The 22540-nt window shown below is 43.0% G+C and overlaps 1 protein-coding gene across 6 annotated transcripts in view; it reads left to right on the plus strand.

Annotated features, from left to right (window-relative positions):
• Window positions 1-22540, plus strand: part of Syt7 (Synaptotagmin 7) — a 171288-nt gene that overhangs the window by 67765 nt on the left and 80983 nt on the right. The window contains exon 1 of one of the 6 annotated variants that reach the window (XM_070282431.1): window positions 20198-20325. The exons of the other annotated variants lie outside the window; for them this stretch is intronic. Within the exon in view, the coding sequence (XP_070138532.1) occupies window positions 20281-20325 (45 nt within the window). The 5' untranslated portion in view covers window positions 20198-20280. Of the gene's footprint in view, window positions 1-20197; window positions 20326-22540 lie in introns of those variants that run through there. 6 annotated transcript variants of the gene reach the window in all.

Consider the following 22540-nt stretch of genomic DNA (forward strand, 5'->3'; position numbering starts at 1 on the left):
AAAAGCTGAAACATAGTACAGATTCTATTTTTGGTCAGTTGATCCGACCTATCAAATTTTATAACAATCGGCTGACTATATTTTATAGCTGCCATATAACTGAACGATCGGAAATGGTTTTTGGTAGAAATACCAACTTTGGTACTTTTGAAGATAGAAGTTTGGGACTTTTTTAGATTTTGTATTGTAATAAAATGGATTATATCTTCATATTCCCATAAGGATCGGCCAACGATATCCGATGTTTGCGATATATATCCGGTTTTACCTGCATGTAAGCTCTGCATAGCTTTCATGTTAAATTTAAATTCTCTAACTCTAAACACACCGATGTTATACCATTTCCGATCAATCAGGTATATGGCAGCTATAGGATAAAGTCGGCCTATCCCGGTCGTTTCGACTTATGTGTAGTCGGAAAGAAGGGTGTGTGCAAAGTTTCAAGACGATAGCTTTAAAACTGAGAAACTAGTTTGCGTAGAAACAGACAGACGGACAGACAGACAGACGGACAGACGGACATGCTCGTATCAACTCAGGAGGTGATCCTGATCAAGAATATGTGTACATTATAGTGTCGGAGATGTCTCCTTCACTGCGTTGCACACTTTTGGCCAAAATTATAATACCCTCTGCAATGGTATAACAAAGCATAGTGCAGTGCAAGGTCTAAACAAAAATACACAGTGGGCGAAAAGACGCTTAGTTCGATGAACTTCGTACTTTTTGTGTAAATAAAAATGAGAAAATCAAAAACATTAAGCTATGAGTGAATTCGACACTCATACGGTGCTCCAACGTCAGCAAGACGAGCGTCGACTCTCTTTGCTACGTAAAAACGCATACCACTCATTCTTGTCAACGCAAGAAAACGCGACCGCAAACCCAACAAAAAATAACCAACAGCGATCAATAACCCCAAGCCCGAGTAATGAACTTAATCCAACATCGCAAGGCAGGGCGCGTTCTTGCTCGCCTGTGCTTTCGTTGGATAAAACCCCTGTTAAGAGGAGCCCTAAATAAATAGGTCTTACTCCAATGAGCTCCTTATGGAAACTGATTTTATTCGTCAAAGTTCTCTTATAAGTACGATACATGAGAATCTTAAATCTATGTAAAACTACTTGTCAACGCACTGCACGCTGACCTGCTATGTGACCCTTTCTCAAGTGCGATAAGCGCACCACTTATGTATGTGTTTGTGTTAGGCTGCAAGGGATCGGTTATAAACCATCTGTTTGACTCGTATTTCATGGGTCCGATCCCTTGAAACTCTAACTTAAGAATTTCTATAAAAAATAGTGTTCAATGCTTGAACAACCCCATACCCTTCCCTCATGCCTACCTGCACAGCCACGGTCACCAGTACAGTGACGTCATTAGCAACGGTAACGGCAACTATTACAACAACTACAATGGTATCGACTGCTCGCACAATACCATCTACTGTAATAACGGAAACTGCTGTGCAAGCAAATAATGCAGCACTTTACACCAGCGTGCTATCTTCAAAACAACTTTCGGCCGTACAGAATGGTATGGATCGCTACATACAAATAAAACGTAAGCTTAGCCCGCAGAACTCTAGACTTGGTAACTCTGCTAAAAAAACTCGTGGCACCTCAAAACAATCTACAATAGAGAAGCCCATAGAAGCAAACAGATTTGCTATTTTGGCAGATAAATCCGATGATATACCTCTTGAAGACATCGTAGGGGACAAAAAAAAGCCTAAGCCGCCGCCGATATACATTCGAGAGAAAAGTTCTAATGCTCTCGTAAACTCGATACTGAATCTAATAGGACCAGACAATTTCCACATAATTTCATTAACAAAGGGAAACTAAAGTTTAGACTAATACGGAAGTAAACTACAGAGTTTTGTCGAAGTATTTAAACGACAATAATAAAAACTTCTAAACGTACCAATTAAAAAGCAGTCAGGGCCAGCAAGTAGTACTAAAAGGTATCGAGCCGGAAGTAACACCAGATGAAGTTACAAGAGCACTGTGAGGAGATTTAGTCTCCCCACACGCTAAGACAGATAGCCGGGGGCAAAGGGGGGAGCCGAGGAGACGGAAAAAGGGGGTCAACCACCGGTCATCAACCCGGGCAGCCCAAGGGTACGTCGCCAGGATCAGTACGGGGGGTTGGGGGAAAAGGTGAAAGCCAGTTACCGTGGGTTCCGGCGAAGGGCTACCCGTGGGAGGACGGAATCTACGTGGAACGTAACGGTGGCAGGCGAAAGGGTAAACGGCGCCACCCGGGGGAAGAAGGAATCGACGTGGAACGTAACGGGTCCCGGGGCATCGTTGGGAGAGTAGTCCAGTGGGGGAATCAGCACGATGCGCAGGCGTGCTTTAGAAAGTGTGGCGTGGTGAGCGGCAAGGAGCAGAGGGGGGGTTGCGACGAAGAGTGCAATTGGCCCTGGAAGCCCACCGGTGCACCACGCACCAGCAGCAGAGATCCGTGGCCGGGGGAGACGAGGGGCCACGGACAGCGACCCGCCAACGGGAAAGTGGCGTGATTCTGGAAGCAGGATTAACGGCAGGAGCAGAATCCAGGAGGATTAACGGGCGCTCCATTCAGTATAAAAGGAGGCCCATTGGAGCGGCTCGGGACGAGTCTTTTTAGGAAGCTTGTAGCGTTGAGTTGGAGGACCGCCTGTGGAGAGTCCGCCATTCAAGTGTTAGAGCGTTTCTAAAAAGGATTCGGGTTTTGTTTGAGTTGAAGGACCGCCTTTGGAGAGTCCGACAGCCAAGCGCGAGAAGAGCGAATAAGAAAATAAGGAAAGGATCCATTGCTGGACCTTCCTCCGGAAACCCAGGGTCGTGTAGACAAGTTGGTTCATTCTCGAACACGGCAGGTAGCCTTGCAAGGAAGTGAGGAAAGGATAAAGTCTGGCGTATGCCTTACCGACTCCTGAAATCATAACCAACAGGCGTGGTCCTGCGAAACAAGGAGGCCTACTTGGGATTACACGCCCGGTAACCACGAGACGTACAGAACAAGGGAGACAAGGATCCGTTGCTGGACGGTTTCCTCTACGAGCCCGAGCCATCAGGGTCGAGTTGAGCCAGTCCCGAACACGGCAGGTAGTCTTGCAAGGAAGTGAAGAAAGGATAAGTCTGGCGTATGCCTTACCGACTCCTGGAATCGCAACCAACAGGCGTGGTCCTGCGAAACATGGATCGGCCGACTCAAGAACTCGCGTCCAAGTCACAGACCTAGTGAGAACACCTAGTAGCGGGAGCGCGACATACGATCAGGCACACGGCGGCTTCCAAACCTGGCACCGGAGCGTATGCACGGTGTCCCGGTGTAGCGGAGACGTCACACGGCAACTTCCAAACCTGGCGCCGAAGCGTATGCACGGTGTCCCGGTGTAGCGGAGGCGACCGACCGCAGCCAACCGTCAGATCAGTCGTAGTCGACCCAAGGGGGTGTTTTCTCAAGGCCAAAGGGCAGAAGGTAGCGGAATCGCTGGCAGCGCGGCGACAGGAGTACCATCGGCGACGGACTAACAGCGGCGGCGGAGTAGCGGCGGCGTATCCCTGACAACCCGCATAGGACGCCGACGACGGGGCCAACAGGAACGGAAGGAGCAACGAGTAAAAGAGAAAGAAAGCCTTTTGTAGTGTAAAGAGGTCTCAAAATAAAGAGTGTAAAAACTTCAAGCTATTTGTATTACTTTCTGGGCTTGGGCAATCACGTCGAATCTATAAATTCGGTGGAACGGATCCGCGAAACTCTGGGAGCTAGCCGCGGCAAATTGTGGCGAGCGGAAGCAGAAAAGACAGTTCGTTACACCTGGCGCCCAAATTTCGTGATTGCATTTAGCCTAGAAAATAACATAGCAGAAAGATGGTAAAAAAGAATTGGATCTACATATTGAGAAAGGAGGAGCTGAGTGAAGTGTATAGAGAGCTCGGTCTACCAACAGACGGGACTGTGGAAGCGATGAGATCCTCAGTGGCGAGGTGGGTCGACGAATCCAAGGAAGAGGAGGTACTGGCGTTAACGCACGGCCTAAAGGAAAGGTTTGGACAAAGATCAACCCCCAGGCAGAGAGCAGCCAGCGAAACAGAGAAGTTTATAGAGAGCCTGGCGGTACCAGATCCAAGAATGGGAAGGAGCATAGAGCCGCAATCAAGAAAGTATGTTCCGGCCCCGGTGGATTACGCCAAAGTAGCCAGACAGGTGCGAGACTGGTCGTTTCGTTTCGATGGCACAGGGGACCCGTTAGAGTTCCTGGACCGAGTAACGTGGTCCGCAAAGACATACGGATTAGACATAAACACGATCCCGAGAGCCATGCCAGAACTACTGCAGGGCAGGCCCAAAGATGGTTCATCATGAACGACGAAGAATGGCCAACATGGGCGAGGTTCAAGGCAAGCTTCGAGAATTTTTTCCAGCCGAAAGGATACTTCGAAAAGTTGGCGGACAAAGTTCGCCAACGGAAGCAGCGTCGCGGAGAGCCTTTAAAAGAGTACATGGTGGACCTTCAGTCACTATTAAAACCATTAGGGAAAACCACGAAAAAAGTAATCGAGAGGCTCGTCGAAAACTGCATGCAAAGGATGAGGTGATGGGCCTAGCAGAGGAGTTTGAGGAATTAGCGCAGGAGGAAAAGGCCTTTAACAGGCAAGTGGCCACGGAACAAAGGTGGAGCCACAGTCAGCCGCCCGTAAACGAGAGGTGGCAGAGAGAAGAACCGCAGCATAGTGAAGCGGCAAGGTACCAGAGGGACCAATGGACCCAGAAAGGGCAACGTGACGAGTTCCACCACCAGGCCGTCCAAAACACACAATGGGCACCGAGGTGGCAAAGAGAGGAACCGCGCCAAGGCCCACCGGAGCGACAGAACAGCACGAACCAAAGTTGGATGCCGAGATGGCAGCCTGAGACCCAGCATAGGTCGGCTCCGCAACAGCCTAATCAGCAGTGGGCAGCAGGGCCAAGACAGGGTCCGGTCGAGAACCCAGCCCAGGCATGCAACAGATGCGGTGGCATGGGCCAGCGGGTGCAGGAACCCAAGACTGCTTTTCTGCAAAATGTGCGGCGCAACAGGAGTTAGAAGCACAGAATGCTGCCAGAGGGCGGGAAATGCGCAGCGGTCCCAGCAACAGGGAGGAGAGCAGGGATCGCACGGTGCTGCCTCTCAAAACTAATAGGAGGACTAGCCGGAGAAGAGCAGCAGTTGACGGCAACCATCGAGGTCGAGGGCACGGAGGTGAAAGCCTTGCTGGATACAGGAGCGACGGCGAGTTTTATATCAGAGGACCTAGCAGAGAGCCAGGAAATAGCCGGGAAACGAGTCGCGATAAAAAGGCGGGTAAAGTTAACCAATGGAAGCCATACAGAAACACGCACCGCATTACAGGCTAGGATAAGCTTCGGCAACAGGACAAAGACCCTGAACCTTCTGGTGATGCCAGGCATGGAGGATAGTCTGGTGCTGGGATGGGATTTCCTCAGCGAGTTCGGCGCAACGGTGACATGCGCAGGCCATCGCGTCACCATACCCAAAAGGGAGAGATGGGGCGGATGTCTGGAGGATATACTGTCCGTAGCAGTGTCCGGATGTCCAGAGGTATGGGAAGACGAACGCAATAAGAGATTTATCGAGAGTGAGCTAGAAGCGTTCGCCGGCCAAAGAGGATGCTCGAACATAACTCAGCACAGGATCACCATGAAAGACGACATTCCCATAAAACAGCGATATTACCCCAAAAACCCGAAAATACAGGGGGAAATAAACGCAAAAGTGGAGGAGCTGTTGGAAAAGGGATGCATTGAGCCCTCGAATAGCGCATACAGCTCACCCATTGTAATGGTGAAGAAAAAGACGGGTCAGTGGAGAATGTGCGTGAACTTCCGGCAAATCAACGCAAAATCAGTAAAAGATGCGTACCCAATGCCACGAATAAATTTCATATTGGAGCAACTAAGGGAGGCCAGATTCTTCAGCAGCCTCGACTTGAAGGACGGGTATTGGCAGATCCCTCTGTAGGAAGGAAGCAGAAAGTACACCGCCTTTACCGTTCCAGGGAAGGGTCTATACCAATAGAAGGTGATGCCGTTCGGGTTGCACTCAGCCTGGACAACATTTCAAAGGGCCCTTGACCAGGTCATAGGGCCGGGCATGGCTCCACATGCCTTTGCGTATCAGGACGATATCATCGTGATCGGACGCACCAAGGAAGAACACATGGCGAACCTAAGAGAAGTGTTCAGAAGGTTGAAAGCAGCAAACCTGTGGATAAACACGGAAAAATGTCATTTTTTCAGGCAGGAACTGCTATACTTGGGACATAGAATAACGAGCCAAGGGATCGGCATGGATCCGGGGAAGGTCGCTGCCATTACAGAGCTGCAACCCCCGACAAACGTCAAGGGAGTACGACAGTTCATAGGGATGGCGGTATGGTATCGGCGGTTCGTCCCAGATTTCGGAGGAATCGCGAAGCCCTTGAACGATCTGCTACGAAAGGGGACGAAATGGGAATGGACCCCCAAGCACCAGGAGGCGTTCGAGACCCTAAAGCCACGGCTGGCGGAAGACCCAGTACTGGCGTGCCCAGACTTTGAGAAAAGGTTCGTGCTGCAAACGGACGCAAGCGACTACGGCGTCGGAGCGGTCCTGACCCAGGACACCGAGGAGGGCGAACGAGTGATCGCATACGCCAGTCGAACGCTGTTTGGAGCTGAAAAAAATTACTCGGCAACGCAGAAGGAGTGCCTAGCCATAGTATGGGCGATCAGGCAAATGAGGCAGCAAATACGCCCCAAGAAAATCCAACAGAAAGGGCGAATAGAACGATCAAAACGATGATCGCCCAGTTCACTGGGGAGGACCAGAGGACTTGGGACGAGCACTGGCCAAAGCTCATGCTGGCAGTGAACTCGGCAGTGTCAGAGTCGACAGGGTATTCGCCTTGCTTTGTAACGCAGGGCAGGGAACCAAGGATGCCAAGAGCGTTGTTCGACGAAAACGCTTTAGGCACAGGAGTTCGGCAAGGAACGCCCACGGAGAACGCGACGAAGTTGAAGGAAGTCTTCGAAATAGTGCGGAGGAACATGGAGCGGGCGGCCCAGGACCAGGCGAGGCATTACAATTTACGGAGACGGAAGTGGACCCCAACCAAAGGTGGGCAAAAAAGTGTGGGCAAAAGAGCACCATTTGTCGAAGGCGGCAGAGGGATTTGCAGCCAAACTAGCGCCGCGGTACGATGGGGCCTACACGGTCGTCAATTTCGTTTCGCCGGTAATTGTCATCATACGGCACGGAAGAACCAACAAAGAGAAGAGGGCACACGTGAGTGAGTTGAAGTGCCAAGACATGGGATCACCGGCGAAGGAGGAATAGAACGGCAACACTAAACCTGCACAAGTGCACAAGAGGACTGCACAGTGGAAAACGGGACATGTCCAGTAACGGGAGCCTTAACAGGTCCAGTCACGGAACAGTAACGGGGCATATCCAGTAGCGGGAGTTGGATGTGCTATAAAAGGCGGCGGCTGGGAGGAGCACGGTCTGTTCAAAAAATTCTAATCAACGGAGCAACATGTCCAACAAGTCCGAAGCAACAATGATCGTCTCGTCTGACGAGAGCGATCTGGAAATCGTCGGCGACCCCACCTGGAACGGAAGAAAGATGAGGACAGAGTGGGCGATACAACGGGCAGCAGGAGGACGGAGGCAAATACCAGTCGGTCGCGCCACTGTGGAGGAGCGGCGCCGGAGCGAGGTGCTGGAGCACAGAAGGAGATCCGAGAGGTGCCGCCAGCGAAAGGAGGCGATGGTCACCATCTCGGAGATGGCGAGGAAGAGGGCCCAAAGAGCACAGAAGATGTGCGAGGAAATCGACAGGGAGTGGAGAGACATCAAGAGAGATGGACGGGAGAGGGCCATGAGGAGGGCGATGTCAAGGAGGATGCGGCTGCGACGTGCAAGGCGGCTGGTGGAGGTCGCGAAAAGGAGGGAAGCCACGAAGAGGACCCGGCCAGCAACGCGGTGGCCCGCGGTGCCACCAACACCACGCCCTCGATCGGAACGACCGGAGAGAGGGAGGTGGCAACGGCCGCCAGAAAGAGGCAGCAGGAGTCAACGTGGCCTGCGGCACCACCTACGCCACACCCAAGGAAGGAAGACAAGGAGGAGGAGCCGTGGACGAAGGGGCCGTGGGTGTGGCCGACACCGAGGAAGCCGGTGCTGATGAGGTCAGCGTCGGATGGAGGTGACAAGGAGGTCCCAGAAGCAGACTGGCCGCCGGAGCTCTGTGTGAGGGTGGCGGCGGAGGTGGAGAGGGGGCGCGGACGCACCGGAAGGTGGTGTGTCATGGCGCAGGTTGGAGCCATATGCTTCCGAGTGCGAGGAGGAGACAACGGCGTGAAGATACTGAGGAAAGTTTAAAAAGTAAAAGTCAAGGAAAAAATTTAAATTTTAAATTAAAATTTATAAATAAAAACAAAAAAAACAAAAAAAAAAAAATTAAGCTTAGGGTAAAAATGAGGGGGGTATATAAACAAAAAAAAAAAAAAAAAAAATTTAAAATAGAAAAGAATAAATATCGATACATATATGTACACAACAAAAAATATATACATACATAAATAAAGTACATAGTACATACATAAAGTATATACATAGATAAAAAAAAGGGAAAAAAAAGTATATCAAAATAAATTAATAATAAAATAAAATAAAAATCTAACTGGAAACAAAGATAAAGAAAAAATATTTATAAGGAAATAAAAAATAAATAAAATAAAAAATAAAAGATTATAAAAAAAAAAAACAAAAAAAATTATTATTAAAAGTTAAAAAAAAAGAAAAAAAAAACAACAAAACAAAAAAAATAAACATGCAATAGGGTACATAGGCAAGGTGCTCTAAAAGGGTCCCAGGGGAGCGCACAGTCATTTTCCGAAGGAGGGGGGAAGTGGATGGGTATCCACACCAAAATAAGAGGGTAACCGAGAATGTCATTTTTTTTTGGGGCCCATGTTCAGCACAGCGCATCAACACCGATGTCCAAACGGCTCTGTCGTTTCCCGAAGAAGGGGGGAAGTGTGAGGAGATTTAGTCTCCCCACACGCTAAGACAGATAGCCGGGGGCAAAGGGGGGAGCCGAGGAGACGGAAAAAGGGGGTCAACCACCGGTCATCAACCCGGGCAGCCCAAGGGTACGTCGCCAGGATCAGTACGGGGGGTTGGGGGGAAAGGTGAAAGCCAGTTACCGTGGGTTCCGGCGAAGGGCTACCCGTGGGAAGACGGAATCTACGTGGAACGTAACGGTGGCAGGCGAAAGGGTAAACGGCGCCACCCGGGGGAAGAAGAAATCGACGTGGAACGTAACGGGTCCCGGGGCACCGTTGGGAAAGTAGTCCAGTGGGGGAATCAGCACGATGCGCAGGCGTGCCTTAGAAAGTGTGCCCACCGGTGCACCACGCACCAGCAGCAGAGATCCGTGGCCAGGGGAGACAAGGGATCACGGACAGCGACCTGCAAACGGGTAAGTGGCGTGATTCTGGAAGCAGGATTAACGGCAGGAGCTGAATCCAGGAGGATTAACGGGCGCTCCAGTCAGTATAAAAGGAGGCCCATTGGAGCGGCTCGGGACGAGTCTTTTTAGGAAGCTTGTAGCGTTGAGTTGGAGGACCGCCTGTGGGTAGTCCGCCATTCAAGTGTTAGAGGGTTTCTAAAAAGGATTCGGGTTTTGTTTGAGTTGAAGGACCGCCTTTGGAGAGTCCGACAGCCAAGCACAAGGAGAGCGAATAAGAAAATAAGAAAGGATCCATTGCTGGACCTTCCTCTGGAAACCCAGGGTCGTGTAGTCGAGTTGGCTCATTCCCGAACACGGCAGGTAGCCTTGCAAGGAAGTGAGGAAAGGATAAGTCTGGCGTATGCCTTACCGACTCCTGAAATCATAACCAACAGGCGTGGTCCTGCGAAACACGGATCGGCCGACTCAAGAACTCGCGTCCAAGTCACAGACCTAGTGAGAACACCCTGGTCACCAGCCCCGCCACTACCAACTCGGGTCCGCCGGTGCGTATGCACGGTGTCCCGGTGTAGCGGGAGCGCGACATACGATCAGGCACACGGCGGCTTCCAAACCTGGCACCGGAGCGTATGCACGGTGTCCCGGTGTAGCGGAGACGTCACACGGCAACTTCCAAACCTGGCGCCGAAGCGTATGCACCCGGTGTCCCGGTGTAGCAACGAGTAAAAGAGAAAGAAAGCCTTTTGTAGTGTAAAGAGGTCTCAAAATAAAGAGTGTGGAAACTTCAAGCTATTTGTATTACTTTCTCGGCTTGGGCAATCACGTCGAATCTATAAATTTGGTGGAACGGATCCGCGAAACTCTGTGAGCTAGCCGCGGCAAATTGTGGCGAGCGGAAGCAGAAAAGACAGTTCGTTACAGCACTGATGGAGAAATGTTTTAATGTAAAAAATGTTATTAACATTTTGAATATAGAAAGAAAGCCTCAACCTCTTTTCAAGGTAGAACTTGAACCCGAAACAAAATCCAAGCCTCTGAAAAAAAATGAAGTGCATATGAAGTGAAGTGAACGCCAACGGCGTCTCACAGTGCAAACTAGAGTTAACACAGTTCCTTAATAATAACCATATCGATGTAATGCTACTCGCAGAAACTCATCTCACAAATAAATATAATTTTCGAATTCGAGGCTATCTATTCTACAACACGAATCACCCAGACGGGAAAGCTCATGGAGGCACTGGGATTCTGAAATCGCATCAAGCACTGCTTCCACAATAGTTTCGCCACTAACTTCATTCAAGCTACATCAATAGATGTGCAAATGGATTCCCGATCTTTAAAGCTTGCCGCCGTACACTGTCCTCCTCGGGTTAACAATATCAGAATTCCAATTCATGGAATATTTCAACTCTCTGAGCGAACAATTTATAGCAGCAGGAGACTTCAATGCCAAGCATATGCACTGGGGATCTCAACTTGTGACTCCTAAGGGAAGGCAGTTGTACAATGAAATAATAAAAGCAAGCAACAAGCTAGACTGTGTGTCACCTGGGACACCTACATATTGGCCAACAGATCCTAGAAAACTGCCAGACTTGATAGATTTTGCAGTCACAAAAAACATTCCTCGCAACCTGATAAGTGCCAACTCCTTATCAGATCTATCTATAGATACTCGAACGTTGAAATAGAGCAGCTCGTTCTAGCAAAGCGACGCTCACGGCGAGAATGGCAAGGCTCTCAGCTGCACTTCGTCATGAAGAAAAAAGGTCCCAAAAACATTATATAAAACAGTTATCCCCAATGAGCTCCAAGTTCCCACTTTGGAGAGCACACTCATCTCTCTGCGCACCAATCGAATCTGCAATGCCAATAAGGACATCCACAGGCAACTGGGCTCGAAGCGACGAAGAAAGAGCCGTCAGATTTGCAGAGCATCTTCAAAATGTATTTCAGCCCAACACATCATCAAACGGGATCTCATTGCCAGCAACATCAGATATCGATACATAAACGTATAAACCTATTGTATTTAGGCCACATGAGTTACTCAAAATCATAAACGAACAACTCAACCCAAAAAAATCTCCAGGATGCGACCTAATATCACCAAAAATTATTATTGAACTTCCTTTCTGTGCTGTTCGAGCTATTTGCCAGCTCTTCAATGCAATAACGAGACACGAGACACTTTCCAGAGAGATGGAAAAAGACTAATGATCGTCTTGATACGTCTAATGATACCAAAACCTGGCAAAGACCGCACAATCGCTTCATCATATAGACCAATTAGTTTAATAACGTGTCTATTAAAACTCTTTGAAAAATGCTTCTTGGCACACGTTACCCCATATCTCAGAACACACAACAAAATCCCGATTCATCAATTCGGTTTTCGAGAAAAACACGGAACCATTGAGCAAGTCAACCGCATAACCTCTGAAATCCGATGCACAAAATTATAGAATTGCTCCCAACCAACACTCACAAACTTCTGAAGTCATACCTATAAAACAGGAAATTCTCAGTAAGATGTAATTCAGCCATGGCCGATGTCTACATCATTAGAGCCGGAGTTCCTCAAGGCAGCGTGCTTGGACCAACACTCTACCTTATCTACACTGCGGACATCCCAACGAGCAGGAATCTAATCACATCCACTTTTGCAGATGACACAGCGATCCTAAGCCGCTCGAGATGCCCCAAGCAAGCAACGGCGCAACTTGCTATACACCTGGTGGCAGTGGAGAAATGGCTATCCGACTGGCGAATCAAAGTTAACGAACAAAAATGCAAATACGTAACGTTCACTCTTAACAGGCAAGACTGCCCTCCACTTATTCTTAACAACACAGTGGTTCCGATAGCAAATGTAGTAACATATCTTGGCGTACACCTCGATAGACGGCTTACCTGGCGCAGCCACATTGAAGTCAAAAGAACGCATTTAAAGCTCAAAGCCAACAGCCTCCACTGGCTTATCAATAGCCGCTCGGCCCTTAGCTTGGACTACAAGGTACTCGTATATAACACCGTCTTGAAACCAATCGGGATTTACGGTTCCCAGTTTTGGGGGAATGCCAGTAACAGCAGTGTGGATATAATGCAACGAACTCAATCAAAAATTCTCACAACCATCCGGGGCACCGGGGTACGTTCGGAATGAAAACATTCACAGGGACCTTCACATTCCACTCGTCACAGAAGAGATAGCACAAATCAAAACAAAGTACTACAACAGGCTATCAGTACATCCAAATCATCTCGCGAGAGCCCTCACGCGAGTTTCCAGCAGTTCTCGTCTTCGCCGCAACGACTTTCCAATCCAGCGCTAATTATTAGGACCACGTAGTCTCTATTCAGTTCAAAACTAACTGTTAGATATTGTATTATTTTAAGATTTGCAACCTTATTGTTAGAATCATAAAAAGAAGATCCAATAAAAACAAACTAAGCTTAAAAAAAAAAAAATAATAATAATTTTCAAGCTGCGATCATTGCAACAATTGCGTGTTTTCTTTGTCTCTCTTCTCTCGCTAATCGTACAGCTAGGGAAAGAGAGATAACAAAAGTGCAAATTCTGTTCGTTTTATTGCTCTGATATGGAATATTTTAAAGACAAAAAATGACCAATTTCGGAATTCGTTTTTTATTTTTGGCCTGTGGAATCAACCACTGTGTTATGGAGCAATTCTCGAACACATGTTTAACATGTGCATGGGCATATTTGTGTGGGCACCACTGCTTTAGGTTATTATGTTTCGACCAAAATTATCTCTTACACATAACTTTGCTTTGCTTTAAATATCACTTTTAAACTTATATTCTTAACGCCTTTTCTGAAGAACACTCTTGAACACTCTTCCCTACACAACACTCTCTGAACTGTTCTCTACTATTGGATCTATCACCGCGATTCGAGCAATGCTCGATGTCATGCGGCAGGGTCCCTCGGTCGGTTGCACGGGAGGTGGGCTGTACGTATGCAGTGGGCGCCGCGCAACAAAACAAAAACTGTGGGAAAAAAAACTTATGAATATACATGTACCTTTATTTTAGTTAAATTTTAATGTTTCTATCTTATTTAAACTAATTTTTATACCCTTGCAGAGGGTATTATATTTTGTCCAAAAGTGTGCAACGCAGTGAAGGAGACATCTCCGATCCAATGAAGTATATATATTCTTGATCAGGATCACCTCTTGAGTTGATATGAGCATGTCCGTCTGTCCTTCTGTCTGTTTCTACGCGAACTAGTCTCTCAGTTTAAAAGCTATCGACTTGAAACTTTGCAAGTCGGAACGACCGGGATCGGCCGACTATATCCTATAGCTGCCATATAACTGAACGATCGGAATTGGTATTTGGTAGAAAAATCAATTTTCGTATTTTTGAAGATAGAAGCTTGGTATTTTTTTTTAGATTTTTTATTTTAATTAATTGGTTTTATTATGATGTAGTCATAAGGATCGGCCAACTATATCCGATGTTTGCGATATATATCCGGTGAAGTATAAAAGGGGGTGACGTATAAAAGGGGGAATGGTAAGCCTGTTATTATTAAAACTCAGACCAACCAGGCTAACAGCACCCGAATACAGTCCAGGTTCTGATGGAATTAAACCCGGGCGAGGTGGAAAGTGTAAAAAGAGGCAACAATGGCACAACTCCAGTATCAGTTTCGGTACCTGGATATACTAGAATGCTCGGTAAAGTATTGGGAACAGAAATAAATTGATCTGGTTTGGGAATAGTAGATTTTAACTGGCCGGAAACATCGTTTAAAGATACTTTCTCAATAATAGGTTTGGCGCACATTTCTTAATTCGCTTCATGCAGATAATTTGTTTTGTTTTTCTTTTTATCATTTTTGGTGTTTGATTTTGGTTGAAAACATGGGACAATTCCACTTGTTACTTCTATATTACATAAATTTAGTGGTTTGGTTGAAATTGGAATTGGTGTTGGTGTTATAGTGGCTCTAGACGGTAGATTCAATATTGAATTGCTAGTTAATTTACCAAAAAGTACAGCCGACGTCTCTATTCCATCTTTACGTGGCGCTCGCGGCTTGGAAATTTTTTTAAAAACATCTAATTTATTTCGTTCGGCTTCCCCCAAACTTTTTTTTATTGATAATATACTTTGAGGTTGATGGGATTATATTTTTTGTACCTCAAAAACTTCCGTAGAATTCATAATTAAATTAGAAGTTTCATCCCTAACTAAACTGATTTTTTTTTTCCTTTTCGATAGTTAAAGGGGAGGTAGCCTCCACGGACAATGAAAAAGTTTCGCTTTCATTTGTACCAAACTCTACGTTGGTTTCACTCTTCTAAACGAACAAAATATTAATAAAACGAAAATTATAAAGCATCGTCAAGTAATTCTTACACAGATGTAAGAAAAATCGTTATGTATTTTTTAGGAAGTTGTCTCTAAAATTTTTGAACAATAAAAATGGAATGTATAGGAACAATCCATAGTTCCATAGAACTCGAATAAGAAAAATCGACACAAAATCATAAAAACATATTTTTTAAATCTAATTTATTAAGATTTTTTTATTTATATATAATTAAATATCTTCTTCAAAAATAGCACAGTGCAAACAAAAAAATTTGGAGGAACTTTTAAAGAGACCTAGTAGGAATTGTTTATTAGGTCGAATATAGTATAAAACCGAATTTGAAATTTTTCTAACACCCTCAAAATTTTGATTTATTTAGAAAAACGGTTTTTCGGGTCTTTTTTGCTCTTAAAAATTCCTAAGCGCGTAATTTTAAACCGATTTAAAATTTGTTTACGTTTTTCAATGGTTAAATGTTGTAGCTTTTGAAAAAAAATAGATCTTTAATTTGTTTCATCAAAAAGGATACAATTTTTACGCAAGAAACTGACATAACGCTTTTCCCAAAACAATCCTGTCCAATCTTGCTAGCGGTCCGGAGCAATAGTGTGCCCTTCCATTTCGCTTATTCTTTTACACACTTTTATTCCGGAGCGCTAGTAAAATTGGCCGGACTTGTTTTGGGAAAAGCGTTATAACTTGAACAATTTTCATAATTTCCTAATAAAATTGGTCTCTTTTTATTCAGAATTAACGAGACAATATTGATATGTGTCAAAAATGATGACCATATTCTGGAAGTTGTACCGAAAAAATGGCGTTGGTTTAAAATTACGCTCTAAGGAATTTTTAAGAGCCAAAATGTCCCGAAAAACAGTTTTTTCTAAATAAATCAAGATTTTGAGGGTGTTAGAAAAATTTCAAACACGGTGTCATACTATATTCGACCTAATGAACAATTCCTATTAGGTCTCTTCAAAAGTTCCAAATCACTGTCGCACTGTGTGTTTGAAAAATATATTTTTATTTGAGTTCCGGTTTTGGTACAGTGTGATTCTTTAAAACTGCTTAGAATTTCAGAACAACTGCTTATAATGTTAGAATTTCAGAACTAACTTATCTTTGGGGCTCTAAGTCCTTTTTATAGCTACCCTTGCTGAAGCTTTTTGCAGATCAAAGCTCGAAAGAAGCTTTTCTCTCTGAGAGGCTTTGTTTTCTGAAGAGAATAGATTGAGTCGGAACCTTTTACTTAAGGTGTCAGTTGACATGGCTTTGGGTGTCAATTAATGGAGGTGACAAGAAAATGTGAAATTTCCTGTGAAGTGGGTTCCCATTTAAGAATGGTTTGAGCTGTTTAGTTTAATTAACTTAAAAGGAGTGTGAAAGATTTGAGTTGGGATTTCTGTTTACCCAAATATTGTTTTGGTTTTCAATCTGAAGTGACTCTTAGAAATTGGAAATCTGAAATGAGACTGTTTTCAGCCGAATTGGAATAAATAAATGTTTATGTTTTACAAAAATTGGAATGAGGCTGAGTCTATTTGCAGGTTACGAATTTCAATACAAAAGGCTTCAGCTTCGGTTAACAAAATTTACTGATATACACTTAAAGAAATTTTGTTGTTATGTTACTATATATAAAAGTAATATGTTAAGAAAGAATGAAAGATATTTTTCATATTTATACATATTATCAAAAAAACTTAAGTAAAAATAAACGAAAAAAATGCTAATGAAACGAAAATTATAAAGCAATTTATAATTATAAAGAAAATTATCGTCAAGTAGTTCATACACAGATGTGATCTATCTTTTTTAGGAAGTTGTCTCTGTCCTGTTAAAAATGGACCTGAATCCAATAATAGGTAGTTTATGACATCTGTGTTTGTTAAAGTACAAGACACTTTCCGACTGTGCTGAATTCTCCATTTTTATACCCTTGCAGAGGGTATTATAATTTTGTCCAAAAGTGTGCAACGCAGTGAAGGAGACATCTCCGACCCTATAAAGTATATATATTCTTGATCAGGATCACCTCCTGAGTTGATATGAGCATGTCCGTCTGTCCGTCTGACCGTCTGTCCGTCTGTCCGTCTGTCTGTTTCTACGCGAACTAGTCTCTCAGTTTTAAAGCTATCGTCTTGAAACTTTGCACACACTCTTCTTTCCTTTGCACGCAGTATATAAGTCGGAACGGCCCGGATCGGCCGACTATATCCTATAGCTGCCATATAACTGATTGATCGGAAATGGTATAACTTTGGTGTTTTTAGAGTTAGAGAGTTCAAATTTGATACGAAAGCTATCTTTGGCAAAACATTACGACATGCCAAATTTCATAAGGATCGGCCGACTATATCCTATAGCTGCTATATAACTGAACGATCGGAAATGACCCAACTTTCGTTTTTTTGAAGATAGAAAGCTGAAATTTAATACAGATTCTATTTTTGGTCAGTTGATCTAACGTACCAAATTTAGCGGTTTTAGCGGTACCGGTTTTAGCTGCAAGGGTATATAAACTTCGGCTCCGCCCGAAGTTAGTTTTCCTTTCTTGTTTTATTTTCTTTTTATTGGACTCTGCAGCCTTCTATGAAAGCTCTCCAATCAATACAAATGCATGATCTGTTACAGCTGAACCATGAAAAAATAATTTATGGACGGTAGCCGGTAAATAATACCATGGATATGCAGCTATAAGGTGTGTATTTAGCTGAATCCAGCGCGTAATGCCATGCCCCTTGCCATGGCTTGGGTAAAAATAATGTTGCAAATCTATGAATTGAAGATGCATGGAATCCTGTTATTTCGGAGCTCAAAACTGCAGAAAAATGTATTCAAAGAAACGAATACTAGAAGTTGGGCCAACATTTTTTTCTCAAACATTTTTTTATATTTTTCCTTTCTGTTGTCTTTGCTTCACATATATAACACGTTGCCCAGGATGATTCGCCGATTGCATATCAGAACTTTCTATCAACCATAGTAAGATGCAAGCTATGCGTAATGTTCAAGCATTGAACACAATTGTATATACAAATTCTTAAGATAGAGTTTCAAGGGATCGGACCCATAAAATACGAGGTAGTTTTAAGTAGTTTTTAAATAGATTTAGGATTTTCAAGTATATTTCTTATAAGAGAATTTTACAAAATAAAAACAGTTTCCAAAAGAAACTCATTGGAGTAAGACCTTTATTTGGGGCTCCTCTTAACATTTAGTCCTTCGAGACACCCTGAAGTTTTCCCCCCTATGGTAAGAGACCCAGGTTTTAAACTGGCACCTATAAGTGGTTGCAGAAAAAATATAAATTCTCTAAATAACCTAAATAGTGGCTAGATGTGCATTGACACACTCAATCCAAGGTAGCTAAGATGGCTGCGAACTGGGCATAAAAGAGCTCAGTTTAAAATCGTAGTCCTCTGTTGTTTCCCCCCAAGTGGTAAGAGACACAGAGATTGAGAATTGCCATCGAGCAATAAGTGCGTTTTTTGTTTTGCACAGGCCTTACATGTTTCGGAATGGTTTTGAAAAATCTTTGGGCTGGAATTCAGTCATCTCCAAAGCAATACGGCGCAAGGAGTTAAAAACACAACTTGTGTAGGGAAAGAAAGATCCTGATCACAGTTGTGGGAAATCAAAAATTAGATTTAACTTTTAAAAAAATAAAGTCTTTGGCTTTTATACGGTGGGACCAACGTCTGCGGCAGCACCACCGGCTAGTAGAACAACATCAGCGGCAGAAATAACAACCAGCTACCCCATCAGCAGCATCAAGGGCGGATCCTTTTTTATCATCTTAAGGAAGAACAGGCATTAAATAGAAAATTTAAAAAACTGTATGGTATGGTAAAAAAAAAAAAAAATATACAAATTAAAAATAAATTTAAAAAAAAATCGATAAAACGAGTAAAAATTGTCAATTAAATTTCATAAAAAAACATTCAAAATAAAAAAAAAATACCTCAGTCTAACTAAAAATTAAAGTAAAAATTAATTTGTTAAAGTACTTCTAAAATGAAAAGAAAAATTTATACTAAGGCACTTTTGTGGCCCCTTGTACGATGTTCAGACATTAGTTTGAACATAATAATTAAATACAATTTTAAAATAATTAAAATATTAAAATTCAAATTAAATAATACTTTTACTAATTATTAAGTGAAAAAAATGTATTAACAAAATACAAGAACAACAAGAAATGAAAGCTAACTTCGGGCGGAGCCGAAGTTTATATACCCTTGCAGTTAAAACCGGATATATATCGCAAACATCGGATATAGTTGGCCGATCCTTATGAGAATATGATAATATAACCCAATTTATTATAATACAAAAACCAAACCTAAAAATGTGCCAAACTTCTATCTTCAAAAACACGAAAGTTGGGTCATTTCCGATCGTTCAGTTATATAGCAGCTATAGGATATAGTCGGCCGATCCTTATGAAATTTGGCATGTCGTAATGTTTTGCCAAAAAATGCGCTCATGTCAAATTTGAACTCTGTAACTTTAAAAACGTCAAAGTTATACCATTTCCAATCAATCAGTTATATGGCAGCTATAGGATATAGTCGGCCGATCCGGGCCGTTCCGACTTATATACTGCGTGCAAAGGAAAGAAGGGTGTGTGCAAAGTTTCAAGACGATAGCTTTAAAACTGAGAGACTAGTTTGCGTAGAAACAGACAGACGGACAGACAGACGGACAGACGGACAGACGGACATGCTCATATCAACTCAGGAGGTGATCCTGATCAAGAATATATATTCTTTATAGGGTCGGAGATGTCTCCTTCACTGCGTTGCACACTTTTGGACAAAATTATAATACCCTCTGCAAGGGTATAAAAATAGACATACATACGGTCCACTAAAAATTATTATCGAAGGAAAGATTAAAGTACCATCAAATTTATTAAAAAAAGAAAAAAGGTTTATCAAAAACACATCAAATTTACACCTCTATTTGTGGTCCTTACCAGAATCTCAAGCATTGAACACGATTGAATATACAAATTCTTAAGATAGAGTTTCAAGGGAGTCATAAAACACGAGAAAAACAGCATGGTCTAAAACCGATACCCTGCAGCCTTACACACATACATAAGTGATGCGCTTATCGCACTTGAGAAAGGGTCGCATAGCAGGTCAGCGTGCGTGCGTTGATAAGTAGTTTTAAATAGATTTAAGATTTTCATGTATATTTCTTATAAGAGAATTGTACCAAATAATAATAGTTTCCAAAAGGAACTCATTGGAACTTTCTTATTAGAGAACTTTCTCTTAGAAGCTTCTGTCGTCCGAATCACCGTTTGAAATGTTTTACTTATAGTCGCTATGCCCCGTACTTCCATCAAAGCACCATTTTCCAATTACGTTTAATTTTGTAACAATAATTTCAGTCATAGTTTCAATGATGTTGTTTGAAGTGCTATTATACTGGATGCCGTATTGTTTAGTAAGCTCTTTAGTTCCGTACAAATTTGTCTATATAAATATCATCAAGGTATCTTATTTTTTTTTAAGCTTTGTAAAACTGCAAAAAAATCAAAGGATATTTTTATATTTAAAAATTTTCTATTTATTATTTATTTTCTTATCAGCAAATATTGGTGTTTTGTCATCGAGGTTTTGTTAAAAGCGAAATAACTTTATGGGATCTGCCGGCAGGAAATTTAGATTTTGATAAAAATCGCGTAGAGCAGAAACTGCGGACTCATCTATTTTTAAAAGCTTACTTACGAGGTCGTTTTGGCAAAAACACAAACCACGAAAGAAAGACGCAACAGCACAATCACCTTTAACTGCTTTGATATTTTTACTAGTAAACACACGTCTGCAAGTTTCTGCTGCTAATTTTAAAACAAATAACAACCTTAAAGTACGACGAACACACTGACATACATACCAATTTTTAGACTTTCTTGGAACACAAATTAAGCTTTAACTAAATACAAAATACACCTTCGCCAAACATAAAAAATGGGTTATTCGATCAAATAAGTTTTACGAAAAAACTGTCAGAAAACTAAATTATTAATATCTTTATTTAAAGTAAATACCTTCAATTTCAAAATTCACGTTTAATAATTCAATTTGGAGTACTCCAGCTAACGTCTAATCCCTTAAAAAGGCGATTTGAAAGAGAGAAATAGCAGCTGCGTTGAACACGTGTTCACGATTGCAAAGCTATTTTTAGAAAGTAACGTTAGATTTTAAGTAAAATTCGGTTTGTCAAAGAGAAGTTTGGATTTTTAAAAGACATTTTGTATACATTTTTTTTTTAAATAATACATTTTTTAAATAATACGCCATCACATTTTTTGATTTTTGGCCTCTATGGACTATGGGCAGTGGCAATGGGTAGGTGTGACATGACTGGTCAGTGTGAAAGTATGGTCGACACGAATTGCAGGGTTGGTTTTGGGTAATATTGGTTTTTGGTTGTCTTCTCTCCTAATCAGGATAAGGATTATTGCCATTGTGGCTATTCGTAACTAAGAGTAGGAGATCGCTGATTTCGTTCATTTTGTTAAAATGTACTTTATTCTGAAGGTATAGTTCCTTTAGGTTTGGTGGTGTTGACATTGTTCTTAACCTGATGTCTGTTCACTTGGGAACTGTTACGTTCAGGTATTCGTTGAATTCACCAATACTTCCTCCGTACATAATATCGTTGACAGTAGTGGGACAGTCTTTTATTCTTAATATTACAGGTACGGGTTCAGGAATTGTGTGTTTCGAGCGTTGATTATGACGAAGTATTTACCTTCTGATTGCCAGATCCGTTCCTCTTGGTCTCTTTTAGGTATGTTGTATGTTTTTTTGTTGAACAAAATATTATTTGGTGCCAAACTTTTCTATTTTGTTGAATTCTAACCTAATTTTGTCTTCGTCCGTCGCGTCCATGTTACCCGAAATAATTTAGATCATTGAGCCTTAACCGCTTATAACTCCCCTTCTCTGTCTAACTTTGGAAGTTGGACACCTATTGAATCTAAGCGTTCTTTTTGTTGATGGGTCTTGGTTTCAAAACTTTTAATTGTCTCCCTAGAGAATGTTCTTTCTTTGATCAAGGGATATCTCTGTCATTCTTATATTACCTGCGCAATCGTCTAAAATTTAAATGATCTTGTTATTCTGGTTACTCCTAGCTCTATTTATGCCAAAGGTGTTTTTTCTTTCAATTTGGTATTTGTAGGCTCTATGGACTGACGCTGAATCCTGTTGAAACGTCCCCTCCGTATCACCGAAGAGCTGCTGGGCCCAAGAAAGCACAACAGTTTCCAAAATGTCCAGGCGGTACACTTCCTGATTGATTTTGACCCCTTGATCGATAAAAACAAGGGGTGTTTTGCCGGTGGCGCATATTCCTCCCCAAACCATTAAAAATTGCTCACATTGACGGCGCTCGATTTTTGCAGAGATACCTGGAGCTTTAGCAGACCAGCTTCTGTCATTTTGGTGATTGTGCGCCTGTTGGATGGTGAATATCTTCTCGTCCGTGAAGAGAATACGCTCCCATTTTTGACCTGCGGCGCGACGCTTTAGCTGACGGCATCTTTGGAGTCTCACGCGCTTATTGTCATCCGTAAGAAGATGCATTTTTTGGAGCTTGTAGGGCTTAAGTTCATTTTTTGCAATCAACCGAACACTTTCTCGATTCACTCCGA

This window comes from Drosophila bipectinata, chromosome 4 (genome assembly GCF_030179905.1).
Source record: "Drosophila bipectinata strain 14024-0381.07 chromosome 4, DbipHiC1v2, whole genome shotgun sequence".
In the NCBI taxonomy this organism is placed as follows: domain Eukaryota; kingdom Metazoa; phylum Arthropoda; class Insecta; order Diptera; family Drosophilidae; genus Drosophila; species Drosophila bipectinata.